Here is a 22,356-nt window from a genome sequence, read left to right as displayed (position 1 = left end):
ATTAATATCATTTTGATATGTTACAGCCGCCTGCAAGTCGGCCGTACTCGATAGCGACGACGGCTCCCCTTCGCGTCGGCGTCGCACGACCTACCTCCGGCCCTATACCTAAGCAGAATCCTGGTGAGTTAATATATTATATTCAAATATTTTACTAATATTATAAATCTAATAGTTTGTGGGTGATTTAATCATGGCAATTATTTGAAACATATAGGGAAAATCCCGATATATCACGTGCTACTACTTGAAACTTAGGGAATTTCCCTTGTAATATATTATTATAATTTAATTAGGTACACCTACATTGTCGATCGAGACTGCCTCGTTGGTGAGTGGTGTGCAAGTGCGGGTTCGATTTCCCGAGTAAGAATCTCGGGTTCGATTCCCAGATGGGGCAAAGTAATACTAAGTATTTTTCGGGTTTTATAAAATTTCTCAGGCTGAATAGATTAGTAACTGCTCCGTTCCACGGAGTCTGGAATTGTGCCAGTATATGTCACGCCCTATTACATAGGACTTATAACACAGATGGTGGAAAATGGGCGTACATTGTACAGTGTCATTACGTGCCATTGTGCACCCCTGCCTAAAAGGCGCGTCGTTACTTTTTTTACCTACATTGTACTGCCAACTTGAAAAAAAGTGTAATTGTTTAATTTTTATATGTGCTTCATACCAATTCCAGTAGTAGAGCAGCCTCGGCCAGTGTCGAGTGCGGGGGCGGCGCCGGAGGCGCGCGTGTCGGCGCTGCCGCGGCCCTCGCGCCTGCCCGCGCCGCGACGGGCGCTGCGGTAAACTACATCATCAGTTTATTTACCAATACTTACATTTTAAAAGACAGCAAATGAAATAAGATGTTTAAAAGAGACGAATGGAAGGAGAGTAGGGAAGCCTTTGCGCTGCAGTGGGGCGACCATGGCTGATAATAATACTAAAAGGCTTAAAATTTATTATATTATTTATTATCATTTACTTCATTTTGACCATCATGATCATTCTGCTTTTGAAGAGAAAGGGTATTATATAACATCATCTTATCTGACCCATAAGACTACTAAACACACAGTCGCCGCGATTTAAAATAAAACCTGGTGTATTGGTTTTCTTATACTTACTTTATTCATTACCTTAACACTGGTAAGGTAAAGGTAACCTTAACTGTCCTAAATCAAAATTGATTTCAATTAATCACCATTTATACTTCTAGGGAATAATAATCACGGCATTAACTTTAACTAACATTTGCTCCGCAGACCTCCATCAGTATACTCCGTGGCTCCCACAGCGGACGTCGACCATTACTGACATTTAGCTTGCTGCGCCAACCTGCTGGGCCGGCGACCCTAGCGTTAACTAAATTATATAATCTATGGCACGAACCATGGCCAGATACTTCGCGGTGGGGTTAACTGCTCTCATTATTTCTCACTTCATTTCAATATAAATAGTGAGAAAATACACTACGCCCGAAATCGGTAGGGGCCTACCACGAAATTTCTGGCCATGATTCCTGCCGGGGACTATACAAGTAACATGACTGATCCACTCAAAACATGGTGTCTTTCTAACTTTTTGTACTAGACATAAAATTTTTGGCTTTTCTAACAATTTTTCGGTAAATTTTATTACCCAAGTATTAGTCACTGATATCCTTATTAATTGTAGTGTTGACCAATTTAATGAACGAGTAAATTGAGTAACCTTGGCACGTATCGCGGAGACAATAATTTGTTGATACTATTCGGAGATTGACATGTTATTTTATATTCTGTAAATTCATCTCAATTTCACTAGTTTCTCATGACCATTTCATTTTTTGAATGTTGTGATACAATTCCGTGAGTTTCCTTTATTTGTACACATATTGTATTCAAATTCCGGCATTCAAAATTTTACACGTGAAAATTTTGCTAATGTCTTTCAATGGAGGTGCGAAATTACCTTTTCAGACGATGAAAAGATTGACATTTTCAACCTCTGCTTATCTGTAAGTATCATTTCTCATCAATCAATGCTCTCTCGCGCCATCTCATTGTCGATGAAGCTCAAAATTGTAAAATTTCTATCTAAATCATGATTTGGTACAAAGACATACAAATTAAGATATTATTCCTATATTATTATTTACAAAGTTAGTGAGTAGTGTATCAAATGTTGGTTTAGTAATTTATTTCATAGTAAGAGTTTTGCATTTTGTTTCAACTAGAGATTGTATTCATATAGGGACATGTAATTTAATCACGCTTTAGATATAAAATTATATTATGTACTATTTAATGTAACGCTCCTTTGTATACTAATATAGAAAGTTGTATACACGGCACATTTGACACAGACATAGATATTTTTAAATAAAAATGTAAACAAACAAAAATATATCGAAATTTTGCGCCTTTTATCTCACACTCACGTTGAAGCACAAATCTTATGTATATTTATATAAATACTCTGTTGTAAATTGTGTAAATTTCAGTGTTATACTGTACTGTTATAGGTAAATAAATGTTATGAATCCTCTGCTTCCTATCACTTGTATATCAATCAATTAAATATAACATATCGGTGTTAAGGAACTTGTATATCCGACGTCTGTTCGTCCTTGTTTCAGATGCTTTATATTGTGTTATTTTGTTGAACAAAGTTAGCGTCTAAATGTCTATACAGCGATGTTGTCCGCCCAAATTACAGTATTTGTGTAACCAGCAATAAATGATAGCGCAGTGGCATTATAATTGTATATTTTGTAAGCATGTATATGTACAGGATTGTTTGTTTTTGTGTCTATGTGCATATTGTGCTGAACCTTTGTTCCCCGCTGTCGTGAGGACGCGCTGAGTGCGGGCGCCAGCCTCGCGGTTGTTAGAACACGTCGTGCCTTATTTAGGTAGTGTAAGGGATTTTGTTTTCATTTTCTAATAAAACTATGTATTTAATGAAAGCTTGTTTTATTTTTTCTTGCTAATATTGTAAACCAGATACTGTGAGAAATGAAGATATTCAGCCTTCCAGAATGGTGTACACATGGGGCATACGTAAGTATGTATAAAAGAGATTGAAAGTTGTTTACTCAGCTTGAAGTTGTAGTATTTATGAAATTGGAGTTTATCTGTTATTCCAATCCGAGTTACAATGAATGATCTGTGAACCTGAAATAATTGGATTAATATTTTTTCACTCAGAGTGGGTGTGTGTATACCGCCACGGGTGGCCCGCAAACGGGCATGATCCGATGGGGATATATGAAAGTTATCCAAGACAGTAGAATAATCAATGAATAAGAATTAAGTAGATAGGTGCATACTACTTGCTAACTGCTACTTAACTAACGCAACCAAGAACGTTGAACAGACATCTGTCCCAGTTGCTAGAAACGAATATGGCTACCCAAAAAAACTCTCGTGTTCATGTACATACGTATTGTATGTATTAATTCAATAGGATGCCTCGTTGGCCGAGTGGTCGCACGTGCTAATGGTCTCGGGTTCGATTCCCGCACGGGACAAAATACTGCTGGGTATTTCTCGAAAATGTCTCAGTACTAGCACGGAGTGAAGAAATGTGCCTGGTATAAGGCAATATTACATTAATTATGAAAAGTGAGTATACATTGTACAATGGTATTACGTGCGATAATATGTAGCTCTCCCTACCTTTTCGGGGATAAGAGGCGTAACGATGTTTATTTTATTTAATACATTATATTGAGTATAGAATACAATAACTCAAGCTATCAGAGACCTACCCAGAAGATTCCCGAAAATGTCTACGCAGCCTACGATAAACAAAAAAAAAATAGTGACATTTGGATTGGTAACTCTGTACACTAGAGTTAGGGAAAGACATCCTGGAAATTCCATTAGTGGGTACTGATGACTTATCTACCTTATAATATTTCGTACGCAAAGTTAATAGGTGGATAATCCAAATGAGTAAGCAAGCGAAGAAATATTAAGGTAAACTACGAACTGGCATAAAATGTGGGTAATCTATAAAAGTTACCGACTTAGTCATCTGTTGTTTAGTAGACAACTATAAATAGGCATTATTTTTCAGTAAAAACAGCTAACAGTAAAATATATTTTTAAATAAGTTTAGAAAAAATAACCGTTGCTTGATGCCCATTCCGAAAATGATTTCAATTATTTCTAATTTAACTCATAAGATTGATTGAATCTGAAAATGTCATTCTCTTTTACTAAGTTTCCAAGTGCGTAAAATAATTCTTCAAAAGTTTAAATTATGCGTATTCAAACTTATTTTCATTGAAGTACCTATTATTGGAATCGCGGAAAAAATATTATCTCGTCCGATTCACATTCAAGAGTCTTTAAAAGACGGAAATTCTAGCTCAGTGTTGCAATAGTCAAAAGATTTAAGTTGGAATCGGAACGACTTTTACGACGCTAGCGCCCAACTGTCACCTTGACTTTAGTTGTGTGTGTGTGTGAACGAAATCGCATGTTACGTTAGTGAGTGTGCGACGTCGTGAGTGCTGTCTACGAGTAATTTTTGCTTTTTACCTTTTTATTTTTATAAATAACTGATGTAGACGAAGTGATTAGTAATGTAATAACCTCAAGTGATAAGAATTGTGATATATCGATGCAATGGCTCATAAAATACGCAGTGTTTTCATCTACTATGTGATCCCGTGCAATAACTCGTCACTTCGGTTGTTTGTCAATGACGTCTGCGTTTAGCGCAGCAAAAAGTGGAATTTTAGTTTGATTGTGACAAGTAGTGCAAACATAAATTATATAAATCGTGTAAATAGATGAGTGATCGTAAAATGGATGAGTGTCTTCTTCATTGGAACGTTCTTTTATCAACTGGGGCCAACAGAGGTGGCTCATGAAGAAAGGGTTAGTTTACCTGTTTATGTTTACTTTATATATTGTACACATCTGTGATTATACATGTAACGTCTATTAATATCTTAATTACGGCATCGTTGCGAAAGTTGTGTGCATATTTATTTGAGGGGTATAGGTTATAATAAGGTGTAGAAGTTGTTTGTTGACTCACAGACCTTTAATTATATAATTTGTTTAGGTAATGATTTCTAATGTGTAAGTGAGTTACCATAAATGCGGATGCAGTTACTACTATGTATTGAGGCTGGGATGTGTTATTTTTCTTTTGTTACTTTCTCTTATCCATGGAGTGAAGGGAGTGAGGGAGAGAGGCGTATAGCCGGCTCGAGGCGTGCGAGAGGGAAGGCGCTCTACAGAGCAACTTGTATGGCCATGTTTAGATATCCAATAGTGGCATGAAAACTTTAACTTTTGCTCTTTTACTTTTTTAGGAAAATGTACTATGCATTATACTTAATGAAAAGTTGTAAGGGAGACTACAATGTGGAGTTTATATGGCAAATTAATGGTTATAGGCATAAGTCCACCAGGTCCATGTCTAGGCATAGTTTAACTGTGTTTATTTAAATTGCTAATAAGTCCACCTATAAAACAGTACAGTTAGAGCCATTGTGAATGAGAATTTGTCACTTTATTACCATTTTCTTTACAATTTAATACTGACTTTGTACATAATTACCTAACATTAACTTTGATTGTGACAGAAATGTTGCAAAAAATGTGCAATCCTATACTCAATATTGTTGATTAAAGAAATAACATTTTCATTAAACATTGATACTCTCTATTAGTTTATTACATAGTTTTCCTAACAGATGACTTATTCTAATGTATTTATAGTCTTATAATGGTAATAATAACAATTTGAGGCTAGCACAACATACCTACCTACATAAAACTTAAGTAGGTAGGTATATTGTTAGGTACAGTATGACTAATCCTTTAGGTTCAAAATAAATTATCATTTATTGTCACCCAATGGACATCCTGTAACCATTTCAAATATGTTTTAAAATAACTCTTAATTATCCTACATATTCTTGGAATTTATTAATTCAGACAACACTAAACAGAGACACTTATTAAATATCCATTAGTGGATTAATTTGAAATTTCCGACTTATTTTCCTTATAAAATGTGCATCAGTATCACTTAGGGCCTGTTTCTAATGACTAATAAAGTTCCTTTTATATGTTAACTGAGACATATTTTATAATGAAATTGACTATCAAACTAAACATCAGTTAGACCAGTGGTTGACAAACTGGTGGTCCGTGACCCAACAATAGTCCCCAGAATGCAAAATATAGTCCACAAAATAAGAAAAATACACAAGACAACACCTAATAAAAATATACCTTACTTCAATAATCAAAAAGTTACTATTTTTTACTATGAGAACCAACCAACCTCACTTAGAGAGAAAATCTTATGTGGGACCACATGGAAAAAGTAATTAGTAGTCCTTGGCCCCAAGTATTTAAATTATAAAAAGTGGTCCTTGATCAACATAAGGTTGGGAACTCCTGAGTTAAACTAAATGAAACTTGCTCAGACTTAGCTAACAGAAGCTTAATAACCAGTAGTGAAATGAGCCCTTAATTAATAAATTTACAGCAACCTGTGAATTTATATCCTTACTGAAACATACCATATCAAGTCTTATGGTTACAGGTGTCCGAAACAAGTGGGAAACAGGTATTCATTATATTATGTATCTAAAGTTACATATTGTAAAATACCAACTCGTTGACTGCTGGGCAAGGAGTCTTGGGTTCGATTCCCTGGTTAGGGCCAAGCTTTGCTGGACTTTTTTTCAGATTTGTAAAAAAATATCTCAGTAGTCAGGAGTCTAGAATTGTGCCTAATATATGGCAACAGGCTTACCCCCTATTACATGGGACTTATAACACAAATGTTACTTACTTTTGAAAAAAATAGATATTCTTCTATCTTCCTCCAATGCCTGCAATTTAATGCTGATGACGTCATTGTTTATAACTTCCACCATAATTTCTAGACACAGATTTCAGGAAAGAAAAAATTTTAATCTAGATTTTTCATAGCAAGAGGCAATTTTTTGTTTAAGTGAAGTAGGTAGATATACATATACTTACTGACAAGTAAGTGTACACACATAACTAGCATATTACAATTATTCAAGATTATAATACTCGGTCGTATTAGCTGCATAAATAATGACATGAATTAATTTATAAACTCAACTTAGTTCTGAATAAATAATTGCTTCACTATGAATGAGCACCATTATTTATGGTGGCAACATTATACACTTTAATTATCATTATGTAATTTTGTATTTTAATACCAATTAATTTATTTAGAGGTGGACAAGTTAGTTGTAGATTGATTACCTCGTTGATTATAGTGGTGGACACTTGTCTGCAAAACTTGAATTAAGTAAAGTACCTATTACTTATTATGATTTTTGATATCGATATTTTTGTACTAGGTAGCAAGGTTTGCAAGGAAATAAGAATACAAGTACCGTGATTTCCTTCTAATCTACCTTCCTCTTTGGCTTAGAGGAAATCAGGCCAGATTTTAGGTTTTTCCCTAAGCTTTCACTAAATGTGAGTAAGAAACTCATTTTTTTGTACATAGGTAGGTATAGCTATGTTCCAAAAACCGAGTTTTATGACAAACTTTATATTTTTTATGTTATCCAGTTACATTTTGTTGTAATTTCATTTGCAGTATGTTGCCTTATTAGCTGTGGTTATGCAATTTAAACATATATAATAATGTAACTGATAAGTTTATGAACTGTGATAAAGGAGAACGAAACACTACAATATTAATGAAATAAAATAACTTTGTTTGCTAATTTTTTTTCTAAAGTTTTCACATTAATACTCACTTGCAGTGTCACACACTGCTCGGCTCCTATTGATTATAGCGTGATATTTTATAGCCTATAGCTTTCCTCATAAAATGGACTATTCAACACAAAAAAGTATTTGAAATTCAAACCAGTAGTTCCAGAGATTAGTTTTACTTGCTTATTACTTAAACAAACAAATTCCTCATCTGATTTGTCTACATTACTTAACTACCACAAAACAATTTAACATTGTATAGACTTTGACCATTCCTCGAACAAAGCTAGGTAAATATACATCTAAAAAATCTATTTTATTATTTATTAATTAACATCATAACAAACGCAAATACTACAACAAAACAGTTCCAATTATTAAATGGACCATATCACTGTTTGCCATAAGTTTATTTTGTACAAACAAGACAAATCAACTTGATAAACTTGATTTATCAAACTTCGCACCACTTTATCAGAGTCATTCAATTGAAACTCAACGCTAAATGATCATGACAATCTAAACATAATAATTCTTTCAATATTAAACTGACTTATTGATTGAGTGTTTGTAAGGATAATTATTGAACAACATGTTTGATTTGTCTGTTCGGAAAAGTGTTCTGTTATTTAGAAAATTAAATAGCTACATAGTTTTCTTTTTATTATATTATTAGTCATGGTTGTCCCACAGCAAAGGCCTCCCTACTCTCCTTCTACTCTCGTCTCTTCATAGAGTTCTGGTTAAATTGATTCGAAAGCGATATAGTTAATATATTGTTTACATCAGGCAGTAGGTACATGACCCATTTTATTTACCACAATTGGAACAAAAAATGTGGTTCCATTATCAATTTTATACTAGGAATATTATCTATTACTGTTATACTCAATTATATTGATTAAATAACACACAATTCTACTTAAATAATAGACCCCATTTCTTATCAGAAGAACAAAAATTACTTAAGGAAAATTCAATTTAATGATAGGAATTTTCAGAGTGCACACTGGCTGCATTATATTTTAAGTAACTAAGGAATTAGTTATATGAAATTTCTTTTTCAAATTTCAAATTTAACTGGGTTTAAGTTAGTTTTTGTAATATGAGGCATTCTTTTTGCCTTCCACATGTGAAATATCAGATGTAGTGGTATGTGGTATTGCCATTCCATACTAAAACCATCGACTGTCTTATGCGACAACGTCGGCGCATAACACAGTAACTTAATTTGCCAAGGTCACGCGACGCATTAATTATGAGAAGTAATTAATAAATAAAAAATTAAAGTAATTAATCACAAATATCCTGTGACTTTGAAAATAACAATATACGTAACTAGAGCAGCAGGCCCAGAAGATGGCGGGACGAACTTGACACCTACAATAAGAATTGGCGCAGAAAGCTCTGCACAGAGAGGAGTGGAAGGAGGGTAAGGAGGCCTTTGCTCTGCAGTAAGACGATCATGGCTAAAAATAAAATAACTAGTAGATCTCTGAACATTACAAGAAGATATTTACAAATATCATCTGCTTGCAATGTTAGATTTATGACTTCCATAATTAAATAGCAATTAATTCTTTATGCCAATCCATAAAAAAGGAACCTTGAACACATCAACACAATATTGTGTTGTTTTTAATCTTTGTTATTGACTTCAACAGTTTAACTGAACTTCTTCATACACTTATTTCGAGTTGCTTTGGATACTTACTAATGTATAATAGCATTCAAACAAACTCTTCAGCTTTATTCATTAGTATAGGTATTAAGTTAAGTAATAGTAGGCTAGTAGGCATTTTTTTATATTAAGTAGTTAATCCTATCAACAAATTCAAACATACAATATCTAATCAGATTGTCACTTGGAACTGTAGATTGTATGTTTGTAATTGCAATTATTAATGTACACTGATATTTTGTGTATTATATGTAAATATTTATGACTTATATGTATTTTATCTAGTTAGAAAAACAGTTGCTAAGTAAGTAATGCTGTGAACTGCCTTCCAATTCTTTGTTAATCCTTTTTTAGTTAGTTAAACAACAACAGTATAGAGTAAAAATAGCATATTTTATACTTAATCACGATTCTAACTTTAAACTGGCATTTTAATTAGGTAGTTTGTTTTTATTTCAACAAAACAATTGAGGAATTACTGCAAATATATTCCGCATGTTAATAATAAAACCGACAAGTTAACAGAAATTATTGAAATGTAAACACAATTACATTCTCCAAATAAACAGCTATTATAATGTAAATATCTGAGATTAAAAAAATTAAGTCAAGTACCTACTTAAATAGCCCCCTGACAAACTTGTTCTATAGAAATTCCATGCCGTATTGAAGTCCAGTGAAGCCAGAACGGACATTTTGGACAAGTGGATTACCTTGACCCCTACATATGGTACTGTGTCAAGGGCCAACCGCTTCCAAAAGGGGACAGACCTCACTTTTTGTATAGGACCTGTCGTGTAATGTATGGAATTATTTCCTATAGATATCTGGCCCTTTATTTTACCCCAAGGCGGTTCGGTTTTCAGTTTTTATTGCCAAGGTGAAATTTGTTTTTTATAACTTACTTTGCACTTTTAAAAGGTTATTATGTCATCTTTAAGTGGTTTAATCAATCAGAATTGTTTCTCGACTGTTTTTAATTTTAGTTCTCAGTATGTGAATATCAAAGTAAAATATGATTAACTAAGCAGTAATGATATTGTTTGTGTTCATATAATAGTCCAAATTCCCCAGCTCACTCACTGACTTCTTAGTACTTATATATTCAATTTAAATCATTGTAGGCACCAAGCCAATTAGTCATCATTGTAGTAGAGTGTAGGGGCCTATTTATTATTGTTTTTCCTACGAGTCTTCAGCAAACTTGGTGCTGTGAAGAGTATTTAAATGTTTATCCATTTTCCTGTACAACATGTGTTTAAAATGTCACTTCATAATTACCTATACATGTTTTTTATAAAAAGAAAATTAAACAACTTTCTTTTTTGTTTCTAATAAAGAAAACTTCCTAGTGTTATTAAAACATATGTTTAAGTCAGTGTAGGTAACTATCGAGTAACGTTTTGCTGTCGATAGCACTCAATAATGGCTAGCAATTATATTAATCGCAGTTGCGCACGCGTCGATCTTGTAACAACCTCGTTATCGGAGTTTTACGATTGGTCGACTCTTAATTCCTACTCCTAAAAACATTGTACCTACATGTAGTGGTGTTTATGTTTGAACTAGTCGAGATAAAGTTTTCGTTTTATCATAGAATTCATAGGTCAATACAAAGGTTTGTTGTGCAATGTGTAATGGAGGCGTCGACTGTTTGTTTTACGTTGCAAATACTATCAATGAACACTTGTTTGTGTCACACATGTAATTTAACGTGACAGTCTATTCAAATAAAGATCAGAAACCGCAAAAGTTACCTAAGTGAACATTAAAATTGGTTATCACAAAGTGCCATTAAACTAGGTACCTACTTAATCCACGAAGTTACTTGTGAACAATGAGGGAAATGCTCTACTCTTACGTAAGCGCATAACTGCTCGGTAGCGGACGTCGGACCACCCAGCTTTGTTTGTTTTTTGTTACCATCTAACTAGTTGTATTAAAGATCTCCCGCACCCTTCCCGACAGTTCCCGATGCTCACGGGTCGCCGCCGCTAGGGGCGACATCGATCATCTGCCGCGTCTCAACATATATCGGTCGCTCAACCTGACACTTTAAAACTACACACTTCACTAGGGTGAAATACTTTTTATTTGACCTTTTTAACGTTTGGGGTCGTTAAACTTTAATAGACTACATTTTTTTGCTCTGGCAACTTTATGCTTATGTCAAATTAGCGTGCCATGTTATGTTTTATCTTAATTAAAAACGCTGCGAAACATAATCGTGTTTGAACGTATTGATTAAGGCGAATACGTCATTTATTTATTAACATTGATCTGATAACGGCATGTTATAGCATATAGCAATTGAATGATCGCATTTTAATCAATAGTAACGATTAATCGTCAAATTAGTGCTGATAATCGCATCGATGATTAATAAAACATGGTGTTGCTAACTGCAAAAAAACAGTATGAGCTCTGGTGATAATTAAGGTTGCCATCGTTCATTTGTGACTAACAGACTTGAAAGGCAATTAGGTTAACGTGAAAAATGATGTTCTTGAACTATAATTAGAAAAAAAACTTAACACAAGAAATTGCCTGCCTCGTTGGTCAAGAGATCGACAGTCGACTGCCGATGAAGGAAGCTTGGCTTCGACTCCGAAATAGAGTTGATAAATTTTTTATTTATTCTTTGGCTTAATTAGTTAGGTAGTAGTAGGTAGTTTAATTACGTTTATCATCACCACTGCTGAAAAACTTGAAAAAGCCTTCCTCCTCAAGTTATTTGCTACTAAAAATATTGCATTAGTACTCAGTAATTCATCAGTACTTAATCACTTCTGCCTACACTGTGGAATGATAAGAAACCGAATGTATTTTTACTAACTATTTAAAAATCAATAAAATCACACGGGATGTTCTTTGCTGTAAACGCGTTAATTTTACTACTATAAAACAATATTTTAAAGTACCATTATCACAGTTATTAAAGTAGGTAATATAATGATTAACATACATATAGTTAATATTCTAATTAATGTAATCCTGCATTTGCTGTTTGGAATTTGAAGTACCTAATGTGTGTGTGTGTGCTAATAATCCTATTTAAGGCAAATGCGCTAATCATGGATCCGTGTTTTGACAGAATTATAATATCTGTCCATTTAATTGCATGGTTGGCACACCACACCGGCTACTGCGCAACGTGTATTTAATTCGAACATAAAACTACTATTTCTGTTATTCAGAAATTGTCGTGTGATAGTTATGTGAAGTGTGAAGTATTTTTCTTAATAAACATGTCTACTACACTCTAGGAAATAAATCCAAAAACAGATCAATCTAATCCAGTGAGGGACTGCTTTTGAGATTTGCAAATCATCTTATTTTTTGCGCTTCGGGATTCAAAGTAAGACCCACAATAATTATGATGAATGGCTGAACACAGGATCAATTCAATTCCAAGTTGGTTGGGGTTGATACAAAATGTCTTAGTCTTCCATTCTCCCTATCACATGTTACACCCTTTTCCCGTCGCGAAAGGGAACATCGAAAACCCATAGACCGATTTCGATGCGACTTTTGCTTAAATGAAGGCCAATTCTCTTTGATTATGAGGTGATTCGCGAATAATTGCAATAATAAATAGGAACATGGAGTAAGCTGTAAGATGCTCAGTGTAAGATTGCTGGCACGGTGCCCAGCGTACGCCGTTAATGCCTAACTCTTCTTATAAAACGACGTCAGTTAATTAATGTCGCAAAAAGAGTGTCAAAGACGAAATTTGAACAGATTTAAAGCCGCGAACAAACTATTTAGTTTAACTTCTCCGAAAGTGTATTAAAAGATACAATATTATAAATGTAACACCCTATTTTCGCTGGCTTTTTATATTCTTATAGAATAGACGAAGATGCAATTTCATTGCAAATTCTGTTATGCTTATTTATTACTGTCAATCAATAGCTGCAAAAACCCAGTAACTACAAGAAATTGTAAATTTGACTGCACGGTTGGTGCAGTGGCAGGGCAGCCGGCTGTCACTCTTTGTGTGATCCATTAATTGTTGTTTCTGGTTTGGGTGTCATGTGTATGTGAACTTGTATGTTTGTAAACGCACCTAGTTACGACACAGGAGAAAATCGCAACGTTTTTTTAACCAAAAAGAAAGCAAGAAGAAGTAGTTATAGTTATGAGTAGGAGTAACACTTTCGATTAGTTACTCGATTAAATCTTACTTAGTTAGTTAATTGTTATAAAATGGGAGACGGTTTCTATGAATTAGTCGCGCGGTACATTTTGCTTGGAAATCTTCGATTAAGTAACAAAACAAAGCCACAGGGTTAATCGGTCTTCGTCATTATTGAGTATTCCTTGAACTGATAATTGAGCGAGGCGTTCTAAATACCTCTGCTTTGTTTTCAATTTAATGTTTAAGCTTTTAACTTAATAGTTTCGTCTATTATCTTACTAGGTAAACTAATATTGAGTTAAATAATTAATTTCAAACTGCTCTTTTCATTCTTTGAAAGGTTGGACTGAGATTAGTAGTTACTAGGGTTTTCGACCAGAGATATACTACGTTGCGATGGTACGCGCTTGGTACACATACATAGGAACACATAGCTTAACACTGGTGGAAACGGACGGATGTTTTTTTTATATGGAAAGATGCGTGCTATGGATGGCTTCCCTAACATCGATATATCGCATGCCCGAGCTGCGCATCTTCCTCGCACAGCTAATTTGGGGCGGCGCATCTTCATAGCACATCTTATTTGCACAGCTACAAAACTTAGTATTAGTGGGAACGGTCGCATAATTTAACAGCTTAGCTATTACATAGCAACTACATCTCTGGTAAATAAGCACCCTTAGGTATTTATTTTGTGATTGTATACAACACATCTTAACGTATTCGTTTTCGTATAGTCAACATCAGCTATTCATCAGAAACTTACACTCAAAAACAAAATGTCTTCTCTCACAAACAAGTACGCAATACGAAGTGCAGACAAATTAAACTGACCGAAACACTGTGTCTAATCACTGTACGCTATGTAGTCTGTCTGTACAGTCGATCCTCGACTCGTCTAGCGAAAGTAACAGACAGATTGCAACGGATATGTCAATGGTCGCTATACCCATTAGCTATTTAGCTACAGATACCGATTACATCAAGTTATCCTACTTAATATACCTCTTAAATACACCATCAAGTTTCCATAACAATCTTATAATTATGATTAAATGTAACACACTCTTTTCAGTTATAAGTTAGCTCGAAGTAAAAAAGGGCATGCTTATTGTCATAACTAACTATACACCGAACAGAATAGGGTAGATGACTAATTTCTATTTTAATGTCCGTCTTGTAGATTATTTTGAAACATTTCACGTCTTTTTTTATTTTCTTACGGAAACAAATACTTTTGAAGATAGTTATATTGATTTGAAATAACTATCGAGGGACGTCATTTTTACGTACGTTTTATAGTTACGTAGAAATGACGTAGGTCATGTTTATTGTCATAAGTCATATACACCGAACAGATTTTTAGATTTTGCGCTATCACTGAGAATTTATTAAAAAAATTAAAAATAAAATCAATAAATCTTGCTCCAACTGCGAACCCTTAGGCAATGTCAACATTATTGTAAAAATAATAAGGTTCAAGATTTGTTTGACAGTTTAAGGGTAGCTTGAACTGCTGCCTTACTTCCAATTAAATTAGTCTCGTTTTAAGGGAAGAGTGACTGAAACTAATAATAGAAAAGGGAAACCAATTCATTAACCCTCGCTCAGCGCCACGCCATAGGAATCTTCCGTTTTAGGGGGATTGGCTTTTTGCTTAACCTTAAGTAAATCCCTTTGAAATATATTTTTAACGAATTTGTTGTGAAGGAATGTAGTAAGTGTAGATGAAATTGTGTAGTAACGGACACATTTTTTTTTAATTGATACATTAACTTTGTTGTAATCTTCAATTTTGGCAAGTGGGTCGCAGTTTAAGTTTTAGATTTATCAGAGAGTGCCGCTGCCCGATCTCCGTTTAATGTCCAATAAGCTAATTTCCTACTACTCAATCAAATGAAATACTTTTTTCGAAACTTCAAAAACTATGTTTTCTATGATGTTTGTATGAAAAAGTGCGTAATGACGTCATCAAATTTTTACATCAAATAGCAGACTTCTTTCTAGAAAAATACCAAAGTTAAGTAGATCATCGAAATCTATGGATGAAAGTGTGATTTTTTGTGAATATTTTATTGAAACTATTGAGAAGTCGAAATAATTTATTTTTGTCTCAGGAAACTATCCTATTCTTGGATCAGCTCATACGATACCGGTGAAAACAATAAGTGGTAACGAAAATGTTGTATTCTCCTGTCATCACAAACTGACATTTCATCAATGTCATGCAATATCTGCTCATAATACCTAGTTCGCTTTAGTCAGACACCGTCTAGTGCAGAATTCTGTGTAATTATTTCAAGCGCCTTGTTACCGAAAGCACTTGAATCATTTAATTACAGACAGACGCTCCATACTGTTGCCACACTGTTTAGATATTATTAACTCTGTGACCGTAAATCAAAATACAACATGGAGCATAAATCAAACTCGTTTAAAAACAAAGTGCGAGTAACTATTACACATCTAATCTGTTTTTTTGGAACTTAGTAATGTTTTTCTAAACTAAAAATGTATCAAAAATATCTTCATGTGTGAAAAGTATCTTTAAGAGATTCACCACTACGTGATTCATTCATTGAAGTTATTACTACAGTAATAATTTAGTACCTAGTGCCTACATGTTAAACCACTTAATTTGTTATTAGATGAATTTCTATTTACATTATTAAGTTAAATGTTGAACACGACTGCTATTAAATTATTTATTTATAAGCTACCTGTAACAATATGCCGAGCAACTGATATAAACAGCCGATGTTTGCTCAAAAGCAAAATATTGCTATTTATTTTCTTATTTACGTAAGAATTCGTCTGTTTAGAATAAAAACATAACGTAATGAAATCGGAAATTGGTACATTTTCGTTTGAAACGAGTTCAATAACATCTGATTTTGAAGGGGACATTTTTATATAAGAAAAAGCGGTCTCCATGCGACTTTGATTAGTATGACATGCCACAATAAATGTGAGGTTTTACTCCACCCTTTTACAAATGGTCGGAGCATTTTTAGAGCAGGCAGCTGGTTGCGTAAGATATCACATTGTTTGTACAGGCGCCGAGTTATTATTATTTATAGATAACGGTTTTATAAAGACTGGTGTTTATTATCGATCATAAAGACTTATACAGTAATAGATGGCCAGCTTTGGAGAAGCAGCTTCTTAATACGCCTTATTTAACATTCACAGAAGCTCTCTAAAAATCCGGTGTGAACTCGGAAACATTTTGGCGAAGAGAAAAACAATGAAGTCACGTTTACACACATGTTTGTCGAAAGATGTTTTGTTTGCCAAACATATTCGTTTATTTGACCCTTAAATATGTTTATAATGTTCATTTTGAAGGTCTTTACGGCCAGATGTCATTGTGTTTTAGTATTCATGTCCGATCGTCGGTAATGTTAGCTTTGTAATTTATCTTAAGAATGTTAATGCTATTATATTAATGTCTTCAGTGATTCCAATATTTACAAACAGGAAATATTTGCCAGTATCGTTCCTGTTGCGAATTTAGATTAGTTTTGTAGGATTGGTTTTTATTAGATGTTTCTAGTTAGTTATTGTATTTATATTGAATGACTCATCCATCTATGAATGAACAGAAACAACAGTACCACCAATCCACTATTTTGGCTGTAATATGATGACACTATCTTTGATAAAGTAAAAGTGAAGTGCAATCACAGATTGGCAAGCGAAAATATGGGACTAATAATGGCACATTTGTTGTGATTGAATTAAGGTCCACTATAGTTACTTCAAATTGAATAGATACGGAGAGATATGCTCACATTGACCACCGTCTCATCTGATGATAAGCGATGACTATGACGCTATTTACAAACTATTATCTATTTAACAGAAACATTTATTTGCATAGTTCTAAACGATAGTTCAGCGCTGTATTCTATCAGGTCCGAATAATGTTTGGATTCTAAGAAATTAACCACAGTATTGTTACTAAGATGTTCTAAGAAATTATTCTGATTACATTTGCCAAGATAACATCTAGACCTTTTTTCTTCGAAGGGCTTGGCAGAGGTGCTACTTTCTGCAGCTACTATTTTCTAAGATGTATGCATGCAACCATTAGGGCTCCATTTTGTCTCGTTCTATTTTATGAAGCGGAATATAAACGGTATTTAATAGCATATTATAGCAGGTTGTCGCATCGATATTACGATACTTACTTGTCTTTACAAATAGAGCCGTTCCTCTATTTATCGAGCAGTGACGCTATAAAATTTTAATAGCATCGATTTTATCAATCAATACCCCATGCATTCCCATTTCAGCGCCACCCTTCTAATATCTCCTTCAGTTATTATACAACCACTTTGTACTAAGTCCTTTTATTGCACGAATTTAAATAATGGCCGTATTTGTCACTTCTGAGATAGTTCCTGAATCTAGTTAAGAGTTCAGACTTTAAAGTTCGTGTCTAGTTTCTTTATACAATAAATAAAGATGTTTTATACCTAGGCGCAAATAACTTTGTAAAAGTCTCCTTAAATAGGTAAGAGACTTAATTTCCTTTAATGATACTTCCTAACAAGGTGCTGGATTTAAGTTATCTCTCTCTTTTTTAAGACTGTTTTATTTTTGAGATATTTCAACTAACGAGCGTAGCTATTTTCGCCCTTAGCCCTAACGGTGTAGCTATTTATACGTTACAAGCAAAATTGCATTCTATTTCGGTTCATAGATTGTTTGACGGTTTATTTTATTTGTATTCGAGGAAGCTTTTACTTTAAGCGGTGGGGTTTCTTGGTCCCCTCGAATTCTCGCCCCCTTGGATTATAAATTTGACATTTGTTCGTTTTTGAACCAACGTGATTGTTGTAATGTTCACGTGAATTGTTCGCGGCGCCAAGACGTTGTTACGGTATTTTTATAGCTCAAAATTGGCCTTTTTGGAGACCGTTATCTGTCCTAGCTCCGAATAAAATGTCTGTCTACTGTAATTTTGTTAAGACAATTTGGCTCATTATTGGCCCCTTATATTCCTAACCCTCAAAAGGCCGGCAACGCACTTGTAATGCTTCTGGTGTTTCGGGTGTCTATGGGCGGTGGCGATTGCTTACCATCTTACCACCGGCTTATATCATAAAAAATGCATGTCAATCCTGTTCTTCTGCCTGGCTTTTTATTCCCATTTTGTTGAAATCCGTACTCCTTGCACATTTTCGCCATAACGCTCGATTTTGAGTCATATCCGTATCAACATCCGCTGCTATCATTCCATATTGTTGTGGTGTGTGATCTAGATAACTGGCGGCCGTCTATGGTTTCTCTTTCTTTCTTCTATTTTCAATATTTTTTCTTTCGGCTCTCTTCCTGGTCTCTCTAGTGTGTAATGTTAATACAAGTATAACAATGATTTTATCTAGGAATTTAATGTACGTGCTTATCTTTTGCTCGACACTCACGTAGTTAGTTGTCGAGCAATATAACTATTTAACATATTATCCATTTTTAATCAATAAAATCAATCTATGTTTTTTTTTTTGTTTTGGGACGAAAATCATCTAATGACTTCTCCCCCTTTATTAAGGGGGGAAAATTATCCAATGACTTCTCCCCCCTTAGGTGAGGCGAGAGGAAATGTCACTTTTACTGACTAAAATCCACTCCGTTCCTACGCCTGCTTTTCGAGCCGGAGCTCCGGTAAACCCGCTAGGTAGTCCACAGGTCCGAATCAAAAACAAAATATATTATTGCAATATTTAGGCAAATTAACTAACTATTAGTGACAAACAATAGTTATTTAGAGATTACATAATACATAATATATGAACTTAAACATATAAAAAGTTATTAGTTAATTAACTATCTTTCATAACACAATCTTTAACACTTCTATAGGTAAAACAATATGAAGATTTCTGTTTAAAAATAATGCTTCGTAAAAATGTTGAATCATCTTCTAGCGATATTTCATAAAGTCATAAAGTGAAGAATTTTGTTTTAACATTTAATTAGAACCTGTATACTTTGCTATTTAATATTAAAATTCTAGAAAAAGTTGCATTATTTTACGTCGCTTAGTAAAATATGGTTCTTTTCATATTGTCTTTAATGTTTATTTACTATAATGTTATTCTATTTTGACATCCCAACTAGTTTCTATGCAGATGTTGGCTTTGGCTAAGTAAAAACGCTGATGGATGGATTAAACTACGCTTTGTCGCATTGGTGCGATTATGTATATTGTGACTGTTGCACAACAGGCATCTGTTTCTGTATCAAATCATCCGACCTGTCTGTTAACAAGCAATTTTAAGTCTTTATAAGATAAATCCAAAATTTTTACGATTGCAAAACCTCATTACACGCTGCCTCACACTCCCATATATACAAAATGCATCTTGTTACTTACAAAAGGTCTAGAAAAAAGAATATTCCAAGTGTTCAGTCTCGAAGAAACTTATTTAAAACTTTTAACCATTCAAAATATTGACTATATACCTACTATACCTATTTATGAATAATGCATCCAGTGTCCAGTTAATTTATCTTGCCTGCTAATATTATATTTTAACCTTGAACCCAAGTTAAAGTTATCATATAGTATTTAGTTAGGTATAATGTTTATTTATGCGGATATTTCAGCCAAACGTGAAGGCTAGAATAATATGCTTATTAAAATTGAAACTGCTTGTTTATTATATCGATAAAACCGGTCAAAATGGTATCGTTTTCAATGTCGTTGGTTGATATTTTATTTTTCATTAATAAATAACTAAATATATGCTTGAATGAAAGGCGTTTCATTTCTGTCTTGTGAGTGGGAGTGCAATTTTGGACAACAAATCTTATGAGGCATTCTCCTCTGGAATATTGTTATTGGTATCAAATTGTGACCAATTTATAGCGATAAGTTTAATTTTTTTCATAACCAACAAAATGGTGTATGAAATAAGGTATAGATGTAGACCACACACCGTCATTCACTAACCACTTATCACGATATAATTTAGTTTTTCCCATCCACCGATAAAATATGTTCGCAGATCCAATATTTTACAACAATAGCGCTACATATTTCCTTGTCTGCTATCTTTGAAGAAGTCGTGATCCGTTCCATGTAGGTCAGATCCCGCAAGACGGTCCAAGCGCAGTGTTAAGTCCCCTTGTTGCGTTGTTATCTCTTTGGATTATGGATCCACGGCCGACGTACGATTCGTAACACCTCAGTGAAAGTAAATTCTTTTGAGTCGCATCCGTTTCTATACGGAAAGGGTTAAGCTTAGTTCTCAACGCCGGGACACTACATCCAATATATTATTTACTCGTATTTGAATGTCCGAAACCCCAAGTTGTACCTTGAATAGAAATAAGATCCACCTTCAAAGTGTCGGATGGTACAATGGAAAGTGCTATACATTTTCTTTCGTACTATTTCCGGCATTTGTTGCCTTTTCCGGGTGGTATCCGTTGTTGGAATAATAAACTAGTGTAATATGTACCAGGCTTTAGTCTCGTGCGTCCGGTTGTATGTGTGTGTGTATATCTAGTGCTCGATTGAGTCTAATACTATAACATAATGTATTGACCTTTGTTCACTGGTTTGTTGTTAAACCAGTCCGTTTGTTCGCTTCTATCGACGTTATTTAGTTTTTGTAGACGTTGCGTTCACCACTGCTATGTCTAGCTAGCGGGTGACTTTTTGTTTGATATTTTAGGTAGTTATTGCATGAATGTTTCATTTATCGTAGTACGACCACATAAGTTCTGTGGTTGCAGTTTGTTCTTCGGATTAAACATATTAAATTAAGATTATATATTTAATGGATCTAAAATGGTTTGATTTTATTCTTACAGAGTCAACACAATTTCTCTGGCTCTAATTCTTAGATGGATTAAATAATGTGACTTCTTACATTTCATTAATGACCCTATTATAATACAATGCCGTCTGGTGTCTACCCTTTGCCCTTGTTTAAAAGTTAAAAACGTCGTTATGTCACCCATTGTTTGATAACTTACATATTACTCTAGTTTGTACTCAGCACGACTCAAAAGACTCGGCCTCACTTTCCCTTACAATAACAAAGTAGGTAGTTTACAGAGAGTCTTGTTGCGATTTTAAAACAATGGTATTTTAATTGTAAAGAACATCGTAAGAATAAAATAATAACTGCAAAGGTATGAAAAGAAGGAAAGGAAACTGATCATTTTTAAACGAACGCTGACCTAGTTTTATATCCGGAGTTATTTCGAACCGGGATGAGTCTTATCTAAATCCTTGAATGAGCTAATACCGGAAACTTATTATTATGATAGCACTTAAACCTTACCTGCATCACCTTAATGTGGAAATATTAAAGAAGATGTTAACACTTTACGCCCTATAAATTGTTGGGTAGTTGGAAATAAATTATTTTCATCGCTCGTCCGGACTGATTTATCGGTGGAAAGTTGAATTAATAGTTTCAGGATGTCGGCAGCCGTGGGACGGGGAGGTCGTTCTTTGACACCCGTTTTATTGACAATCTTCTTAAAATAAACATGTCTTGGAATTTGTTTCTCCATCTGTTTTGGGATAGAAGTATAATTTGATTCTAATTCCCATTTCAACTGCCACGTACCTAATGGCAAAAACCACTCAAGAATCGTATTATAGATCCGATTATACGTATACTAGTTAATTATTCGGTTTCGCCTGCGTAATGAACGTGTCTGAAATAACATAAAGGATGTCACTGCCATAGGAATCGTTAATTTGCCCCTACTTTCCATTTATATGCGTTTATTGGATGTTTGTCTGTGAAGTTGTGTCAATTATAGTGACGGGAAGAGTAGTAAAT

General features: G+C 34.1%; 2 protein-coding genes across 7 annotated transcripts in view; both read left to right on the top strand.

The window, feature by feature from the left end:
* LOC118270894 (uncharacterized) overlaps positions 1–2,941 on the top strand; it is a 41,229-nt gene extending 38,288 nt beyond the window's left edge. For all 5 annotated transcript variants that reach the window (XM_050695740.1, XM_050695739.1, XM_050695738.1 and 2 more), the window contains 3 exons: positions 27–123; positions 689–794; positions 1,257–2,941. In XM_050695740.1, coding sequence (XP_050551697.1) covers positions 27–123; positions 689–794; positions 1,257–1,308 — 255 coding nt within the window. In that variant the 3' untranslated portion in view covers positions 1,309–2,941. The remainder of the gene's footprint in view (positions 1–26; positions 124–688; positions 795–1,256) is intronic.
* A 1,498-nt stretch (positions 2,942–4,439) lies between these two features.
* Positions 4,440–22,356, top strand: part of LOC118271319 (AF4/FMR2 family member 3) — a 182,569-nt gene continuing 164,652 nt past the window's right edge. For both annotated transcript variants that reach the window (XM_050695735.1, XM_050695734.1), the window contains exon 1: positions 4,440–4,865. In XM_050695735.1, coding sequence (XP_050551692.1) covers positions 4,855–4,865 — 11 coding nt within the window. In that variant the 5' untranslated portion in view covers positions 4,440–4,854. The remainder of the gene's footprint in view (positions 4,866–22,356) is intronic.

The sequence above is a fragment of the Spodoptera frugiperda genome, chromosome 9 (assembly GCF_023101765.2).
Source record: "Spodoptera frugiperda isolate SF20-4 chromosome 9, AGI-APGP_CSIRO_Sfru_2.0, whole genome shotgun sequence".
In the NCBI taxonomy this organism is placed as follows: domain Eukaryota; kingdom Metazoa; phylum Arthropoda; class Insecta; order Lepidoptera; family Noctuidae; genus Spodoptera; species Spodoptera frugiperda.
Note: the sequence above shows the minus strand (reverse complement) of the source record. Positions and strands in the feature narration are given on the sequence as shown.